At 48.0% G+C, this 13,875-nt stretch overlaps 1 protein-coding gene across 7 annotated transcripts in view; it reads right to left on the bottom strand.

Annotated features, from left to right (window-relative positions):
* Positions 1-3,133: 3,133 nt before the first annotated feature.
* BCL9 (BCL9 transcription coactivator) overlaps positions 3,134-13,875 on the bottom strand; it is a 370,958-nt gene continuing 360,216 nt past the window's right edge. For 4 of the 7 annotated variants that reach the window (XM_040339044.1, XM_040339045.1, XM_040339043.1 and 1 more), the window contains 2 exons: positions 8,595-8,852; positions 3,134-5,497 (listed from right to left, as the gene is read on the bottom strand). In XM_040339044.1, coding sequence (XP_040194978.1) covers positions 4,446-5,497; positions 8,595-8,852 — 1,310 coding nt within the window. In that variant the 3' untranslated portion in view covers positions 3,134-4,445. The remainder of the gene's footprint in view (positions 5,498-8,594; positions 8,853-13,875) is intronic. The other 3 variants (XM_040339048.1, XM_040339049.1, XM_040339047.1) reach the window with 2 other exon arrangements.

Here is a 13,875-nt window from a genome sequence, read left to right as displayed (position 1 = left end):
CCCTTTTAGAAGAGAAGGGACGCATCTCTCTCTCTCCCCTTTCAGAAGAGAAGGGACGCATCTCTCTCTCTCTCCCCTTTCAGAAGAGAAGGGACGCATCTCTCTCTCCCCTTTCAGAAGAGAAGGGACGCATCTCTCTCTCCCCTTTCAGAAGAGAAGGGACGCATCTCTCTCTCTCTCCCCTTTCAGAAGAGAAGGGACGCATCTCTCTCTCTCTCCCCTTTCAGAAGAGAAGGGACGCATCTATCTCTCCTTCCAGAAGAGAAGGGTCGCATCTCTCTCCCCTTTCAGAAGAGTCGCATCTCTCTCCCCTTTCAGAAGAGAAGGGACGCATCGCTCTCCCCTTTCAGAAGAGAAGGGACGCATCGCTCTCCCCTTTCAGAAGAGAAGGGACGCATCGCTCTCCCCTTCCAGAAGAGAAGGGACGCATCGCTCTCCCCTTCCAGAAGAGAAGGGACGCATCTCTCTCCCCTTCCAGAAGAGAAAGGAACGCATCTCTCCCCTTTCAGAAGAGAAGGGACGCATCTCTCTCCCCTTCCAGAAGAGAAGGGACGCATCTCTCGCCCCTTCCAGAAGAGAAGGGACGCATCTCTCTCCCCTTCCAGAAGAGAAGGGACGCATCTCTCGCCCCTTCCAGAAGAGAAGGGACGCATCTCTCGCCCCTTCCAGAAGAGAAGGGACGCATCTCTCGCCCCTTCCAGAAGAGAAGGGACGCATCGCTCTCCCCTTCCAGAAGAGAAGGGACGCATCGCTCTCCCCTTCCAGAAGAGAAGGGACGCATCGCTCTCCCCTTCCAGAAGAGAAGGGACGCATCGCTCTCCCCTTCCAGAAGAGAAGGGACGCATCTCTCTCCCCTTCCAGAAGAGAAAGGAACGCATCTCTCCCCTTTCAGAAGAGAAGGGACGCATCTCTCTCCCCTTCCAGAAGAGAAAGGGACGCATCTCTCTCTCCCCTTTCAGAAGAGAAGGGACGCATCTCTCTCTCCCCTTTCAGAAGAGAAGGGACGCATCGCTCTCCCCTTCCAGAAGAGAAGGGACGCATCGCTCTCCCCTTCCAGAAGAGAAGGGACGCATCGCTCTCCCCTTCCAGAAGAGAAGGGACGCATCTCTCTCCCCTTCCAGAAGAGAAAGGAACGCATCTCTCCCCTTTCAGAAGAGAAGGGACGCATCTCTCTCCTCTTCCAGAAGAGAAAGGAACGCATCTCTCCCCTTTCAGAAGAGAAGGGACGCATCTCTCTCTCCCCTTTTCAGAAGAGAAGGGAAGCATCTCTCTCTCTCCCCTTTCAGAAGAGAAGGGACGCATCTCTCTCTCTCCCCTTTCAGAAGAGAAGGGACGCATCTCTCTCTCTCCCCTTTCAGAAGAGAAGGGACGCATCTCTCTCTCTCCCCTTTTAGAAGAGAAGGGACGCATCTCTCTCTCTCCCCTTTCAGAAGAGAAGGGACGCATCTCTCTCTCTCTCCCCTTTCAGAAGAGAAGGGACGCATCTCTCTCTCTCTCCCCTTTCAGAAGAGAAGGGACGCATCTCTCTCTCCCCTTTCAGAAGAGAAGGGACGCATCTCTCTCTCTCTCCCCTTTCAGAAGAGAAGGGACGCATCTCTCTCTCTCTCCCCTTTCAGAAGAGAAGGGACGCATCTATCTCTCCTTCCAGAAGAGAAGGGTCGCATCTCTCTCCCCTTTCAGAAGAGTCGCATCTCTCTCCCCTTTCAGAAGAGAAGGGACGCATCGCTCTCCCCTTTCAGAAGAGAAGGGACGCATCGCTCTCCCCTTTCAGAAGAGAAGGGACGCATCGCTCTCCCCTTCCAGAAGAGAAGGGACGCATCGCTCTCCCCTTCCAGAAGAGAAGGGACGCATCTCTCTCCCCTTCCAGAAGAGAAAGGAACGCATCTCTCCCCTTTCAGAAGAGAAGGGACGCATCTCTCTCCCCTTCCAGAAGAGAAGGGACGCATCTCTCGCCCCTTCCAGAAGAGAAGGGACGCATCTCTCTCCCCTTCCAGAAGAGAAGGGACGCATCTCTCGCCCCTTCCAGAAGAGAAGGGACGCATCTCTCGCCCCTTCCAGAAGAGAAGGGACGCATCTCTCGCCCCTTCCAGAAGAGAAGGGACGCATCGCTCTCCCCTTCCAGAAGAGAAGGGACGCATCGCTCTCCCCTTCCAGAAGAGAAGGGACGCATCGCTCTCCCCTTCCAGAAGAGAAGGGACGCATCGCTCTCCCCTTCCAGAAGAGAAGGGACGCATCTCTCTCCCCTTCCAGAAGAGAAAGGAACGCATCTCTCCCCTTTCAGAAGAGAAGGGACGCATCTCTCTCCCCTTCCAGAAGAGAAAGGGACGCATCTCTCTCTCCCCTTTCAGAAGAGAAGGGACGCATCTCTCTCTCCCCTTTCAGAAGAGAAGGGACGCATCGCTCTCCCCTTTCAGAAGAGAAGGGACGCATCGCTCTCCCCTTTCAGAAGAGAAGGGACGCATCGCTCTCCCCCTTCCAGAAGAGAAGGGACGCATCTCTCTCCCCTTCCAGAAGAGAAAGGAACGCATCTCTCCCCTTTCAGAAGAGAAGGGACGCATCTCTCTCCTCTTCCAGAAGAGAAAGGAACGCATCTCTCCCCTTTCAGAAGAGAAGGGACGCATCTCTCTCTCCCCTTTCAGAAGAGAAAGGAACGCATCTCTCTCTCCCCTTTCAGAAGAGAAAGGAACGCATCTCTCTCTCCCCTTTCAGAAGAGAAAGGAACGCATCTCTCTCTCCCCTTTCAGAAGAGAAAGAAAACATATGGCTGGGCTGCAGAGTGACTGATCAGTGTGACAGCCAATCAAGGGTTATCACAGCAATCAGGTAACTGGGAACCAGGAGTCCCAGTCATTGGTGAGAGCTCGGTCTCTGCGTTTCCAGCACACTCCCAGCACAAAGACAGGTACGCAAATATGGGGCCTCATAAATAAAGGCCCACATCCGTGCGGCGGCAAATTTGGGTACAGGCGATTTTGTACTTACTTAAAACTTTAATCTCAGAGGAAAATAAGAAAATCCATCTACAGCATCTGAGATTACAATACTATGCAATTTAAAAAGAAAAAACATGACTCTAGGTTACCATCTGAAAAAAAAAAAACTGCATTATACTGTGAACAAAGACTCCGCTCCATTTGTAAGAAATATATTTTATTTTTCCGACACCACAGCCCTGGCAAGTGGTTCTGTACCAAATTTAATGGAGATTACACAGAATGTTTAAACGCTGGGTAAGAGGGGACAAGAGGGAGAGTGAGAAAAAAAAAATGAAAAAAATAAAATAAAATAACCGTCACAAAATGGAGAGAAAGAGAGAAGAGAAAAAAAATATATATAATATATATAAATCCCACAACTGGTTTCCACTCCCACATCATGAATCACTCAGGATTGCTCAGAGACAGGATGACTGGAGTTTACTGCATAATGTCTTGACTGTCCATGTATGTAACAGCATGAAGTCTGGCTTCTTGACAAAAGCATGGGAAAAGCGATAGCAAAAATACGACGTCAGCCTCTCCTACCTTACACCTCCCTCCCGGGGGGGAAAAAAAAAACACACATTGCGCAGAGGATTTAAAAAAAAAAAAAAAAGGGGGGGGGGGGGACATTAAACATAGAATGAAACTTAAAAGGGAACAAAAAATGGTTGTATTTGCTCTCCATAGAATGAAATTTCTTTTTTTTTTTTAATTTTTAGATTTTTTTTTTTTTAAAGAAAGGAGATCCCCCTAACTGGACTTTATAGTTCATTTTGTGCTTTTTTTTAATAATACTCTTTCTGTATGAGGTCTTTAGTTTGGTTTACTATACACTGGAGTTAAAAGGAGGAAAGAAAAAATAAAGTAACAAGATTCTGAAGGTGGATCATCCACCGAAAGTAAACAGCACTGAATGAATCTCCTCTCACACACAAAGACTACAGTCTCTGCTAAAAATCCCTTTTACAATATTGTACAGTACACAAAAAAAAAAAAAAAAAAAGATAAAAATCGGGTTTGTCCTGAAGAAGCCAATCCAAACGACGTAAACATACAGGATGGTGCAACTCATGACAAATGGCAATTTTCAAAAACAGCTACGGATTTTTTTTTCCATTTTTTTTTTTGTTTTGTTTGTTTTTTATCCCCTAAAAGCAGGTGCCATCATGGGATATCCAAGTTCACAAAAATATTTTTTTAAAAATAAATCTTAAGAAAAAAAATAAAAAAGGAAAAAAAACAAACGAAAAAAAAAACGAAAACAAAAAAAAGAAAACCACCTTGAATAAATGAAAGCAATGCTCAGATAAGTTCCATACATTCTTGAGTTTCCTCCAAATCGACATTTGGGTCCTTGTTTTTTTTTTTTCACCTATTGCATGGCCAAAATGGGACTCCTTACATATTAAAAGTTTTCTCAGGAGACAATCTCACTTCTACAATTTTTAACAAGTCTGTAGCAGCTTAAAACATCATATTCCCCGGATTGCCAGGACCTTGGCCAAAACCACCCATCCCAACATCAGTAGGCATTCCTCGTGGGCGCATTTGAGGGGGAATCATGAGGTTTTGTTGAGGTCCCATCATCCCCTGCATTGACATCAACATGTTCGGAGATCCTGGGTGACCATATAGTACTCCGGGCATTCTCTCCTTTCCCGCCATCATCCCCACCCCTCCCGGATTCCCCATCATAGTTAGTTGGCCAGGCATTCCTGATTGTGCTGGTGACATCATGCGATGGTGAGGTCCAAGCATGCTTTGCTGAATAAAACCTGGAGGCCTCATAGAATTGTGGCCAGGCATGTCCACTGGGCCATGACCTCCCATGCCACCCATTGGAAGACCCATCCTTGGGTTTGGCTCTCCCATCATGCCAGGCAAGTGTGAAAAACCAGGTCCTTGTTGCGGCTTTCTGCCCGGGACTTCCCCACGAGGGAAATACTGCAGTGTTTGACTGGGTTTCTCAGATGGAATAATCCTTGATAGGTCAAACTCTGGAATACCAGAGGCCCCTGGTCTGATAACTTCCTGTAGGTCTGGGTCTGTGAAAACTGAAGACATATTATTTCCCATTACAAAGGAATCTGGTCCTCCGGGGCAACCCGACTTACAAAGTGCTGGGTCTGCATTTGGCGGAAGGTTGCCAGGACGACCTAAATGTCCATCTCCTGGAAAGCCCATCCCGGGCGGAAAGTTTCCTTGGCCTCCGTTAGGGCCGTTGTGTGGAAAAGGAACTTGAGGAGGCGACTGGACTGGAGGAAAGCCTTGGGCAAAAGCCATGCGTCCCTGAGGCACCATGGGAGAATCTTGGGGGCCGTGACCCATCATAGCGTTGTGTGGCATCATCCCACCACCCATTGGACCTCCGTGATTGGGTGGCATGGCGTTCGGAGAGGGCATCTGGCCACCGTGCGAGAGGGGTTGCGTCATGCCCATGGGACTTAGTGTTGGCATGGAAACACCGCCGTGAGGTCCCTGCATCTTCGAAGGATTCTGGGAATTCATGCCCATCCCTGCAAAGAAAGGAGATGATTAAATATCTGTTCAAAGAATATCACCACTCTATAAAACAGAAGATGTATAGAGTCAGACAACCTCAGGGCCTCACATTTAAAGTAATGTATAAACTGATGCTCACAGTAAACCGATTATTCCTTTCACTTACTGGACTGACCACTGGCTAACTTTTCTTTTTACCAATACCAGTCACAGTTCAGTCAGTAGGAACAGTTGCGGTTTGGCATCACCTTACAGATGTTGGGCAACGAAAGGCTGTTTAAAAATCGGTTAAAAAATTATAAAATACAGTGGAACCTCGGTTTACGAGTAACGCGGTTAACAAGCATTTTAAAAGACAAACAACTTTTTTTTTTAAATCTTGACTCGGTTTGCGAGTGTTGTCTCGCAATCCGAGCAGAATTCAAGCTAATGGGGTTTGCAGTACCTCATTTAGCCCTAGATGCGGGGGCGCTAGAGCCCAGCAGAGCCGTTCGGAAATACTCCGCTCCCGAGCTGTCCCCGATCATTTCCAATGTCTCTCAGGCCCCCCCCCCCACCTCTGGCCACATGCAGTAGTGCATGCCATTGAAGTCAATGGGGAACTAATTATTTTTGCTTTAATTGACTTCTATGGGGAAACTCGCTTTGATATGAGAGTGCTTTGGATTACGAGAATTCTCCTGGAACGGATTATGCTTGTAACCCAAGGTTCCACTGTATATATAATTTCTGGGCGAGAGGAAATATGAAAGGCACAATATGGCATTGGTCTGTGTACACTCCAGAGAGCTTCTTTACAGAAAATCTGTAGGGTGAAAAACCTACACTGGACCCCCTTCCCTACCCCCCCCCCTCCCCCACTGTACCCAAGTGCCATGATCACCCGCTGTGAGATATCGGATCGCCAAACTCGGCAGCTTTCTCTCCTCTTCTACAGCGCTGACAGGACAGGCTAGGCATGTTCCGATTTGTCGGCAATAAGAACGCCTCCTGCATGTACCTTTAGAAGGTATGTTTAGGATATTAAGCCGTAGGGATTTCAAATCCCCGGACTGGTGAATCAGTGGTCGATTGTGTCACAGCGGTTGATCGCAGGACTCCTGTACAGCGGGACCGGGCGAAGGTCCAGCGTAAGCTCACCTTACAAATTTTCTGTAAAGGCGAACTTCCCTTTGTCTACACTTACTTCAGAAGCTCCCCGCGTGCTTCCCTTTGTTTTTGGCTTCCTTCACTGACCCGACCAACACCGCTAATGCAAATGCACAATAAATATACCTAAAGACATTAGTCAAGGACATTCACGTCTCTGTAGGTCTTACCAACACGACTACCGCCACCCCCACCCCAAAAAGCTATGGGCAGACCATCCCCCAATCAGTAGAAACAAGCAAGCATTTCTATAGGTATCTTAACAGCTTGCCGACTGCCCGATTGCAGATTTGCTGCTACAGGGTGGCCAAGCCGTTTAGAATCCCATAAAAATCTGCGAGATTCTTCACTACCGGGGTGGGAACACACGCCGCTTCTGGATTCTGCCAAAGGATGTCCATCGGCACCCATCTGCCATTGGGAAAGGGGAAAAAAAAAAAAAAAAACAACACACAGAATGGAGCTCTGTCTATGTAAACAAGGCAGAGCTCCTTCCTGACGGGGGAAGTGATGGATTTTCAAATAAAATCCATCACTTTCCTTAGAAAAAGCACCCCTCTTCTCAGTACACAAAAACACTGGCTAGGCACACATTTAACCCTTCGATCACCCTAGATGTTTAACCCGCTTCCCAACCAGTGTCATTAGTACAGTGACAGTGCATTTGGCTTTACTGATCACTGTATTGGTGTGTAAAAAGAAAAGAAAAAAGGAGGCCATCCATGCTCAGACAAAAGTAGCACTAAGTCCCCAATATTCAAACAGTATAAATAATAAAGAAAAAAAAAAAAAAGTACCTAAAATATGTAAAATTTACACAAAAGAAATACAATTCAAACAGATTATGCCATGATAAAAACACAAATTCACCAAAGTACATTAAAGACGTCAACATGATTATTAAAGCATTATTGGCTTGCAGAAGTTGTAGTCTCAATGCATTTCGTGGGACAACGCCCACTTCATCAGGAGTAAGGATGAGCTCTGGCGTGTTCGCATGCTACACGTGCAGAGTCCGCCAGGAAGTGTGCACGACGCTGCGCTAATCACAGCCAGGGAGACATTTCCCGATCTCTGCAGCCGAGCATCAGGACAATGTCTCCCTGGCTGTGATTAGCGCAGCGCCGTGCACACTTCCTGGCGGGCTCTGCACGTGTAGCATGCGAACACGCCAGAGCTCATCCTTAATCAGGAGACATCCACAGTTGGGTTATGTGAACATTTAAGGGTTAATAACCAGACCATTTGGTAAAGGCCAGGAAAAGTTACATCTGGGTCCAATGCTGTGAAAATATCTCAGCAGGGGATTCCCCCCTGGAGCTGAGGTTAGGTAGGTGACCCAAGGGAGGGGTGCAGGGAAGAAGGACCAGGCCCCCAGTGCAGCACCCATGTTGAATCAAAAAGAAAAGCAACAGCATGGGATGGGGGGGAGAAGTCAGCACTTGGAATGTCATCCAACAATGGTTATCCTCTATTGCAAAAACATGCATTACAGGTGTAAAACAACCAACAAGTTTCAGACGTCGGGCCTTATGCCCATGACTAAGGCCTGATGGCCGAAACGCGTTGGTTGTTCCGAGTGCCTAATTCTCCTCTTGTGATTCATGCTACCTGAGGATTCGGCAGCCTGTAAGTCTGAGCACCGAGCAGAGCTGGGATATGAGAAGGTGGAAGCTCAATGAATTTCTGGCAGTTAAGCAGGTGCTTTTTTTTTATACTCGCAGCATTTATAAAAAAGACAAAAAAAGCCAACATGAAGAAATGTGCATGTTTTGCAGCGATGTACTGAATTTTTCTATATGACATACTTTGTGGATGGAGAAAACAAAGCAAAGAACAGTGACCTCACCACTGGTGTTCTTCAGTGATATAAGTTGTCAATGGTCGATTCAACACACTAATGACCCACAACCAAAATATCAGTTTTGGATGGACTGTTTTGCCGGCGGGCGGCCGAATTACCTGGCATGTTATTCATAGACGGTAGGTTGGGTGAGCGGGCAGGAGGGGAATCGTCGTCCGAACTTGCCACCGTCTTGATGGCATCGTGGTAAAGAGGCGTGGAGCTGGGCATAGCAAACTTTGACATCCTAGACATCATAATGGAGAGAGGATTCTGGGAGAGGGTGGGCTCAGATGCCATCGTGTAACTAGTGCTGGAGGGAAGACTTCCAGGGTGATTTATTGGCGCTGATTGGCTGACTGGTGGAGGGGGGCCTCCTGTGACCAAAAAAAATAAATAAAAAAAATTCATTAGAAAGTGACCTTTATAAAAAAAAAAACAAGCTAAAGGCCAACTCCATCCATAACTGATATTTCAGTGCTGTGTGACTGATGGCAAGCTGAATCACATGCTGGCTTCTTATATCTTTGAGGGCCACCAGTGGTGAGATGTCCTCACCAGAAGTCATAGTTCCACCCAACTGCAGCGGCCAATAACAGAGCCAAAAATGATGGTCCTGCTCCCGTGGTGGATTCTCCATATTCTAGACCAGTTAATTGGGAATCCAGCTGCTGGAGAAGTGACACCGCTGCAGGGGGCGGAGACAAAATAACGCGACAAATTCACGCCGCTGGAGTCTCCGAGACATAAGAAGCCGACGGGCGATTCAACCCCATTGGTTCGCCCACCTAAAACTGAAATATTAAGTTTGGGAGGAGATGGCCTTTCATTAAAACTGTACCATAAAAGAACTTGGAAGGTTGCCACAAACCTTAAAATCAACCAAACATTACTAGTACAGTGCATGCTAAAACATATACAAGATTTAGATTCGCACCCATGTATGATTTACTTGGAAAACCACTGAAAGTCAAACTTAAAGCGGGAGTTCACCCGAAATTTTTTTTTAACATTAGATTGATGCTCATCTTGTCAAGGGGAATCGGTAGTTTTTGTATATTTTTTAAAAACGAAGCAGTACTTACCGTTTTAGAGATAGATCTTCTCCGCCGCTTCCGGGTATGGTCTTCGGGACTTGGCAGTCTTCCGACGGTCGCATACATCGCGTCACGAGTAGCCGAAAGAAGCCGAACGTCGGTGCGGCTCTATACCGCGCCTGCGCACCGACGTTCGCCTACTTTCGTAAAATCGTGACGCGACAGATATGACCGTCGGAAGCCTGTCAATCAAATAGGAACGCCCAGTCCCGCAGCCCATACCCGGAAGCGGCGGAGAAGATGTATCTCTAAAACGGTAAGTACTTACCCGATTCCCCTTGACAAATGAGCATCAATCTAATGTTAAAAATTAACATTTCCGGGTGAATCTCCACTTTAAGCTAATAAACACAATTTCTCAGCTCCTCAGTGTGCAGAACATCCTCAACTTTTCCCCATTACGCCTAAAGACACCCCGTTAAGCCTACTACACACCGTCAGAAAATCATACGATAATAATCTGATCGTTCTCACACAGCCACGACTTGTTTAAATCAGTACAGTTTTCATCCGAAAATACAAAAAATATGTTACATCACTTCCAAATTTTTATTCTGCTGTATGAGAATTTGATATTGAGACTAGCGAGGAAGAGGAAGAGCAAGAGTGAAGAAAGAAGAAAGAAGAAGAAAAAACAACCCCACAATCATTAGTACGATGAGCTCATAGCGTGTAACAGGCTTTAGCTTGTCCATTCAAAGCAAAGTGAGAGGGTGTATCTATCTAGAGCAGGGGCCTCCAAAACTACGCCCTCCAGTTCAGGAACTACAATTCCCATCATGCCTTGTCGTGTCTGTGAATGTCAGTTTTACAATGCCTCATGGGACGTGTAGTTCCGCAACAGCTGGAGGGCCGTAGTTTGGAGATCCCTGCTCTAGAGCACAGGGCTCCAAACTTTCTAAATAAAGGGCCAGTTTACGGTTCTCCAGACTTTGCAGGGGCGGACTCCGGCCATTAGGAGTAGAAATTATCCTAGCGTCACTGGGATTAAACAACGCATCTTTGGTATTTGGGGGAGGAATGGCGCCCCCATCACTGGTGTGCCAGTGGGAGGAATGGCGCCCCCATCACTGGTGTGCCAGTGGGAGGAATGGCGCCCCCATCACTGGTGTGCCAGTGGGAGGAATGGCGCCCCACCACTGGTGTGCCAGTGGGAGGAATGGCGCCCCACCACTGGTGTGCCAGTGGGAGGAATGGCGCCCCATCACCGGTGTGCCAGTGGGAGGAATGGCGCCCCATCACCGGTGTGCCAGTGGGAGGAATGGCGCCCCATCACCGGTGTGCCAGTGGGAGGAATGGCGCCCCAACACTGGTGTGCCAGTGGGAGGAATGGCGGCCCACCATTGGTGTCCGTGGGAGAATTAGTGCTCCATTGTTGGCATCATTGGGAGAATTAGTGCCCCATAGTGTTAATAGCAGCAATTAGTGCCCCATTGTTGTCAGTGGAAGAAATGGTGTCGTGTGTCAATGGAAGGAAAAGTGCCCCTAGGGCCGGATACAGGCAGGCAAAAGGCCGCAGTTTGGAGACCTCTGCTCTAGAGCATGAATGCTCAACCTGTGGCACTTCAGCTGTTGCAGAACTACAAGTCCCATGATGCCTTCGGGAGTCATGCATGTAACTGTCAGTGGCTTGCAATGCCTCACGGGACTTGTAGCTCCACAACAGATGGAGGGCCACAGGTTGAGCACCTATGACCTAGCATAATCAAGCTATTTCTCTTGTTCAGCCCCACTGGAGAAATCTTAAACATATATGGCTAGCCTTAAAGTGCAAATTCAGCCAAAATGGTCCCTTGAGATTTGGCTGGAATATTGTGCTGGAGCTGGGCTGTACTGAATCAGATATTCCTAGAGTGTCCACTAGAGGGCACCTACAACAGCTTCCTATTAGATGCGATTGTTTTCTTCTGATCCAACTGCATTGTATGAAGATCTGATGTGCTGAAAAATGCCAAGTCACGTCTAAGTGGAGAGCAAAATGCAAGTTTGTTCGTTCAATTGTTCAGCGGTATGGTATGCATTTATCGGCAGTCGCCTCATTTGCAGCACATTGACATCTGTGAGCTGCTAATATGATTGTCAATAAATAGTCAAACCTTCCAGTAGCAAGAGAATAAAACCCCTCATGGGGTCCAGGGTTTAGCGCTCAGTTTTGCTTTACAGTCCCTACCCAACCAAACACCCGCCTTGCCTAATAATGCACAAATAATTATTTAACATTTAGGTCTACATTGAAGGAAACTAGTCACAACCCCAGACAATACTTAAAAGAAACAACATAGGCGCAGAGGTTACCTTCAGTGGAAAGTGCATGTCAATGATCAGTAGATGCAGGTGTATGCCAGAATGAAGCTCAATGGTGCCGCAGGGTAGGGATTGCCCTCTGCCACCTATCATTGGCTGTCGGCTCTGACAACTTTCTGGCAGGATAGCTCAGATGTGTTCAGACTGGTATCAGAACACACCCGAGTTCATCCCTACTGCCAAAGGCTCCCTTACTGGTCATTGATGTATTATAACATGAGGGCAGAGAGTACAGTTACATTACAATTAGATACAGGAGGAATCAGAGGGCCCTGCTCCTTACAGGAAAGTCCTGGGTCAATCTTGACTTAAAGTGCAAGTGCCTCCTTTCACAAAAAATGTACACCCTACACCCCTGGTGCCCACCCTGCAGCACTTTGTGCAGCCCTTGGGGTCCCTGTAGGTGTTTAATCGGTTTCCCTGTTGCCCTGCATAGCAGTCATTAACAGCATTCTTATGTAATATTTCCACAGTCTGACCGCCTCTCGCCGTCACCCTGGCCCACAGTCTCTGACCGTCACCCTGGCCCACAGTCTCTGACCGTCACCCTGGCCCACAGTCTCTGACCGCCTCTCTCCGCCACCCTGGCCCACAGTCCGACCGCCTCTCTCCGCCACCCTGGCCCACAGTCCGACCGCCTCTCTCCGTCACCCTGGCCCACAGTCCGACCGCCTCTCTCCGTCACCCTGGCCCACAGTCCGACCGCCTCTCTCCGCCACCCTGGCCCACAGTCTCTGACCGCCTCTCCCCGCCACCCTGGCCCACAGTCTCCGACCGCCTCTCTCCGCCACCCTGGCCCACAGTCTTCGACCGCCTCTCTCCGCCAACCTGGCCCACAGTCTCCGACCGCCTCTCTCCGCCACCCTGGCCCACAGTCTTCGACCGCCTCTCTCCGCCAACCTGGCCCACAGTCTCTGACCGCCTCTCTCCGCCACCCTGGCCCACAGTCTCTGACCGCCTAGAAATATGTAAATCAGCTAGATACGCAAATTCACGAACGTACGCCCGGCCGACGCAGTACAGATATGCCGTAAAGTTACCACTGCTATATGAGGCGTACATGCGGCGTACCAATGTTAAGTATGGACGTCGTCCCCGCGTCGAATTTTGAAAATTTTACGTCGTTTGCGCAAGTCGTCCGTGAATGGGGCTGTACGTCATTTACGCTCACGTCGAAACCAATACGTCCTTGCGGCGTACTTTGGAGCAATGCACACTGGGATATGTCCATGGACGGTGCATGCACCGTTTGTAAAAAGCGTCATTTACGTGGGGTCACATAACATTTACACGCCCACATCTTCCAAATTTGAATTAGGCGGGCTTACGCCTGCCTATTTACGCTACGCCGCCGCAACTTACGGAGCAAGTGCTTTGAGAATACTGCACTTGCCCGTCTAAGTTGCGGAGGCGTAACGTAAATAGGATACGTTACGCCCGCACAAAGATACGCCGCTGTACGTGAATCTGGGCCACTGTATTTAAGCACACCTTTTAGACGCTCTGGAATAAAAAGAGCATATTTATGAAGTAGTGAATCTGACATTCAACAAACATTTTAGGCACACGAACTTTCCGCGTTTATGTGTTTTAGCCACTTGCTGCATTTAGTGCAGGATGACAGCAGCTACATGCAGCAAATCCCATGATTACTGCATGTAAAAAAATATAATAAAGTTATTTTGAAAGAACACCAACCCCCCCCCCCCCCCCCCCCAACCCATATAAAAAGAGCACATGTATGTAAACAATTGCACAACATGAGTGCAATCATTCTAGAGCCATAATTCACGGTTAACCCCAAACTGATAATTTATAAAGGCTTTTAAATCAGCTTTAGAGAATTTTGGGTACCATCTTTCAGTTTCACGGCCATGTGTAATTTTAGGGCAGTTTGTACTTGGTATCCATTTGCTCAATGCAACCCCTCTTATTTACAAATAAGAGGGGTTGCATTGGTTTCCAGAATACGCTTAAATTTACGACGGCGTAGATTCAG

The sequence above is a fragment of the Rana temporaria genome, chromosome 2 (assembly GCF_905171775.1).
Source record: "Rana temporaria chromosome 2, aRanTem1.1, whole genome shotgun sequence".
In the NCBI taxonomy this organism is placed as follows: domain Eukaryota; kingdom Metazoa; phylum Chordata; class Amphibia; order Anura; family Ranidae; genus Rana; species Rana temporaria.
This window is presented reverse-complemented; position numbering and strand designations above follow the sequence as displayed.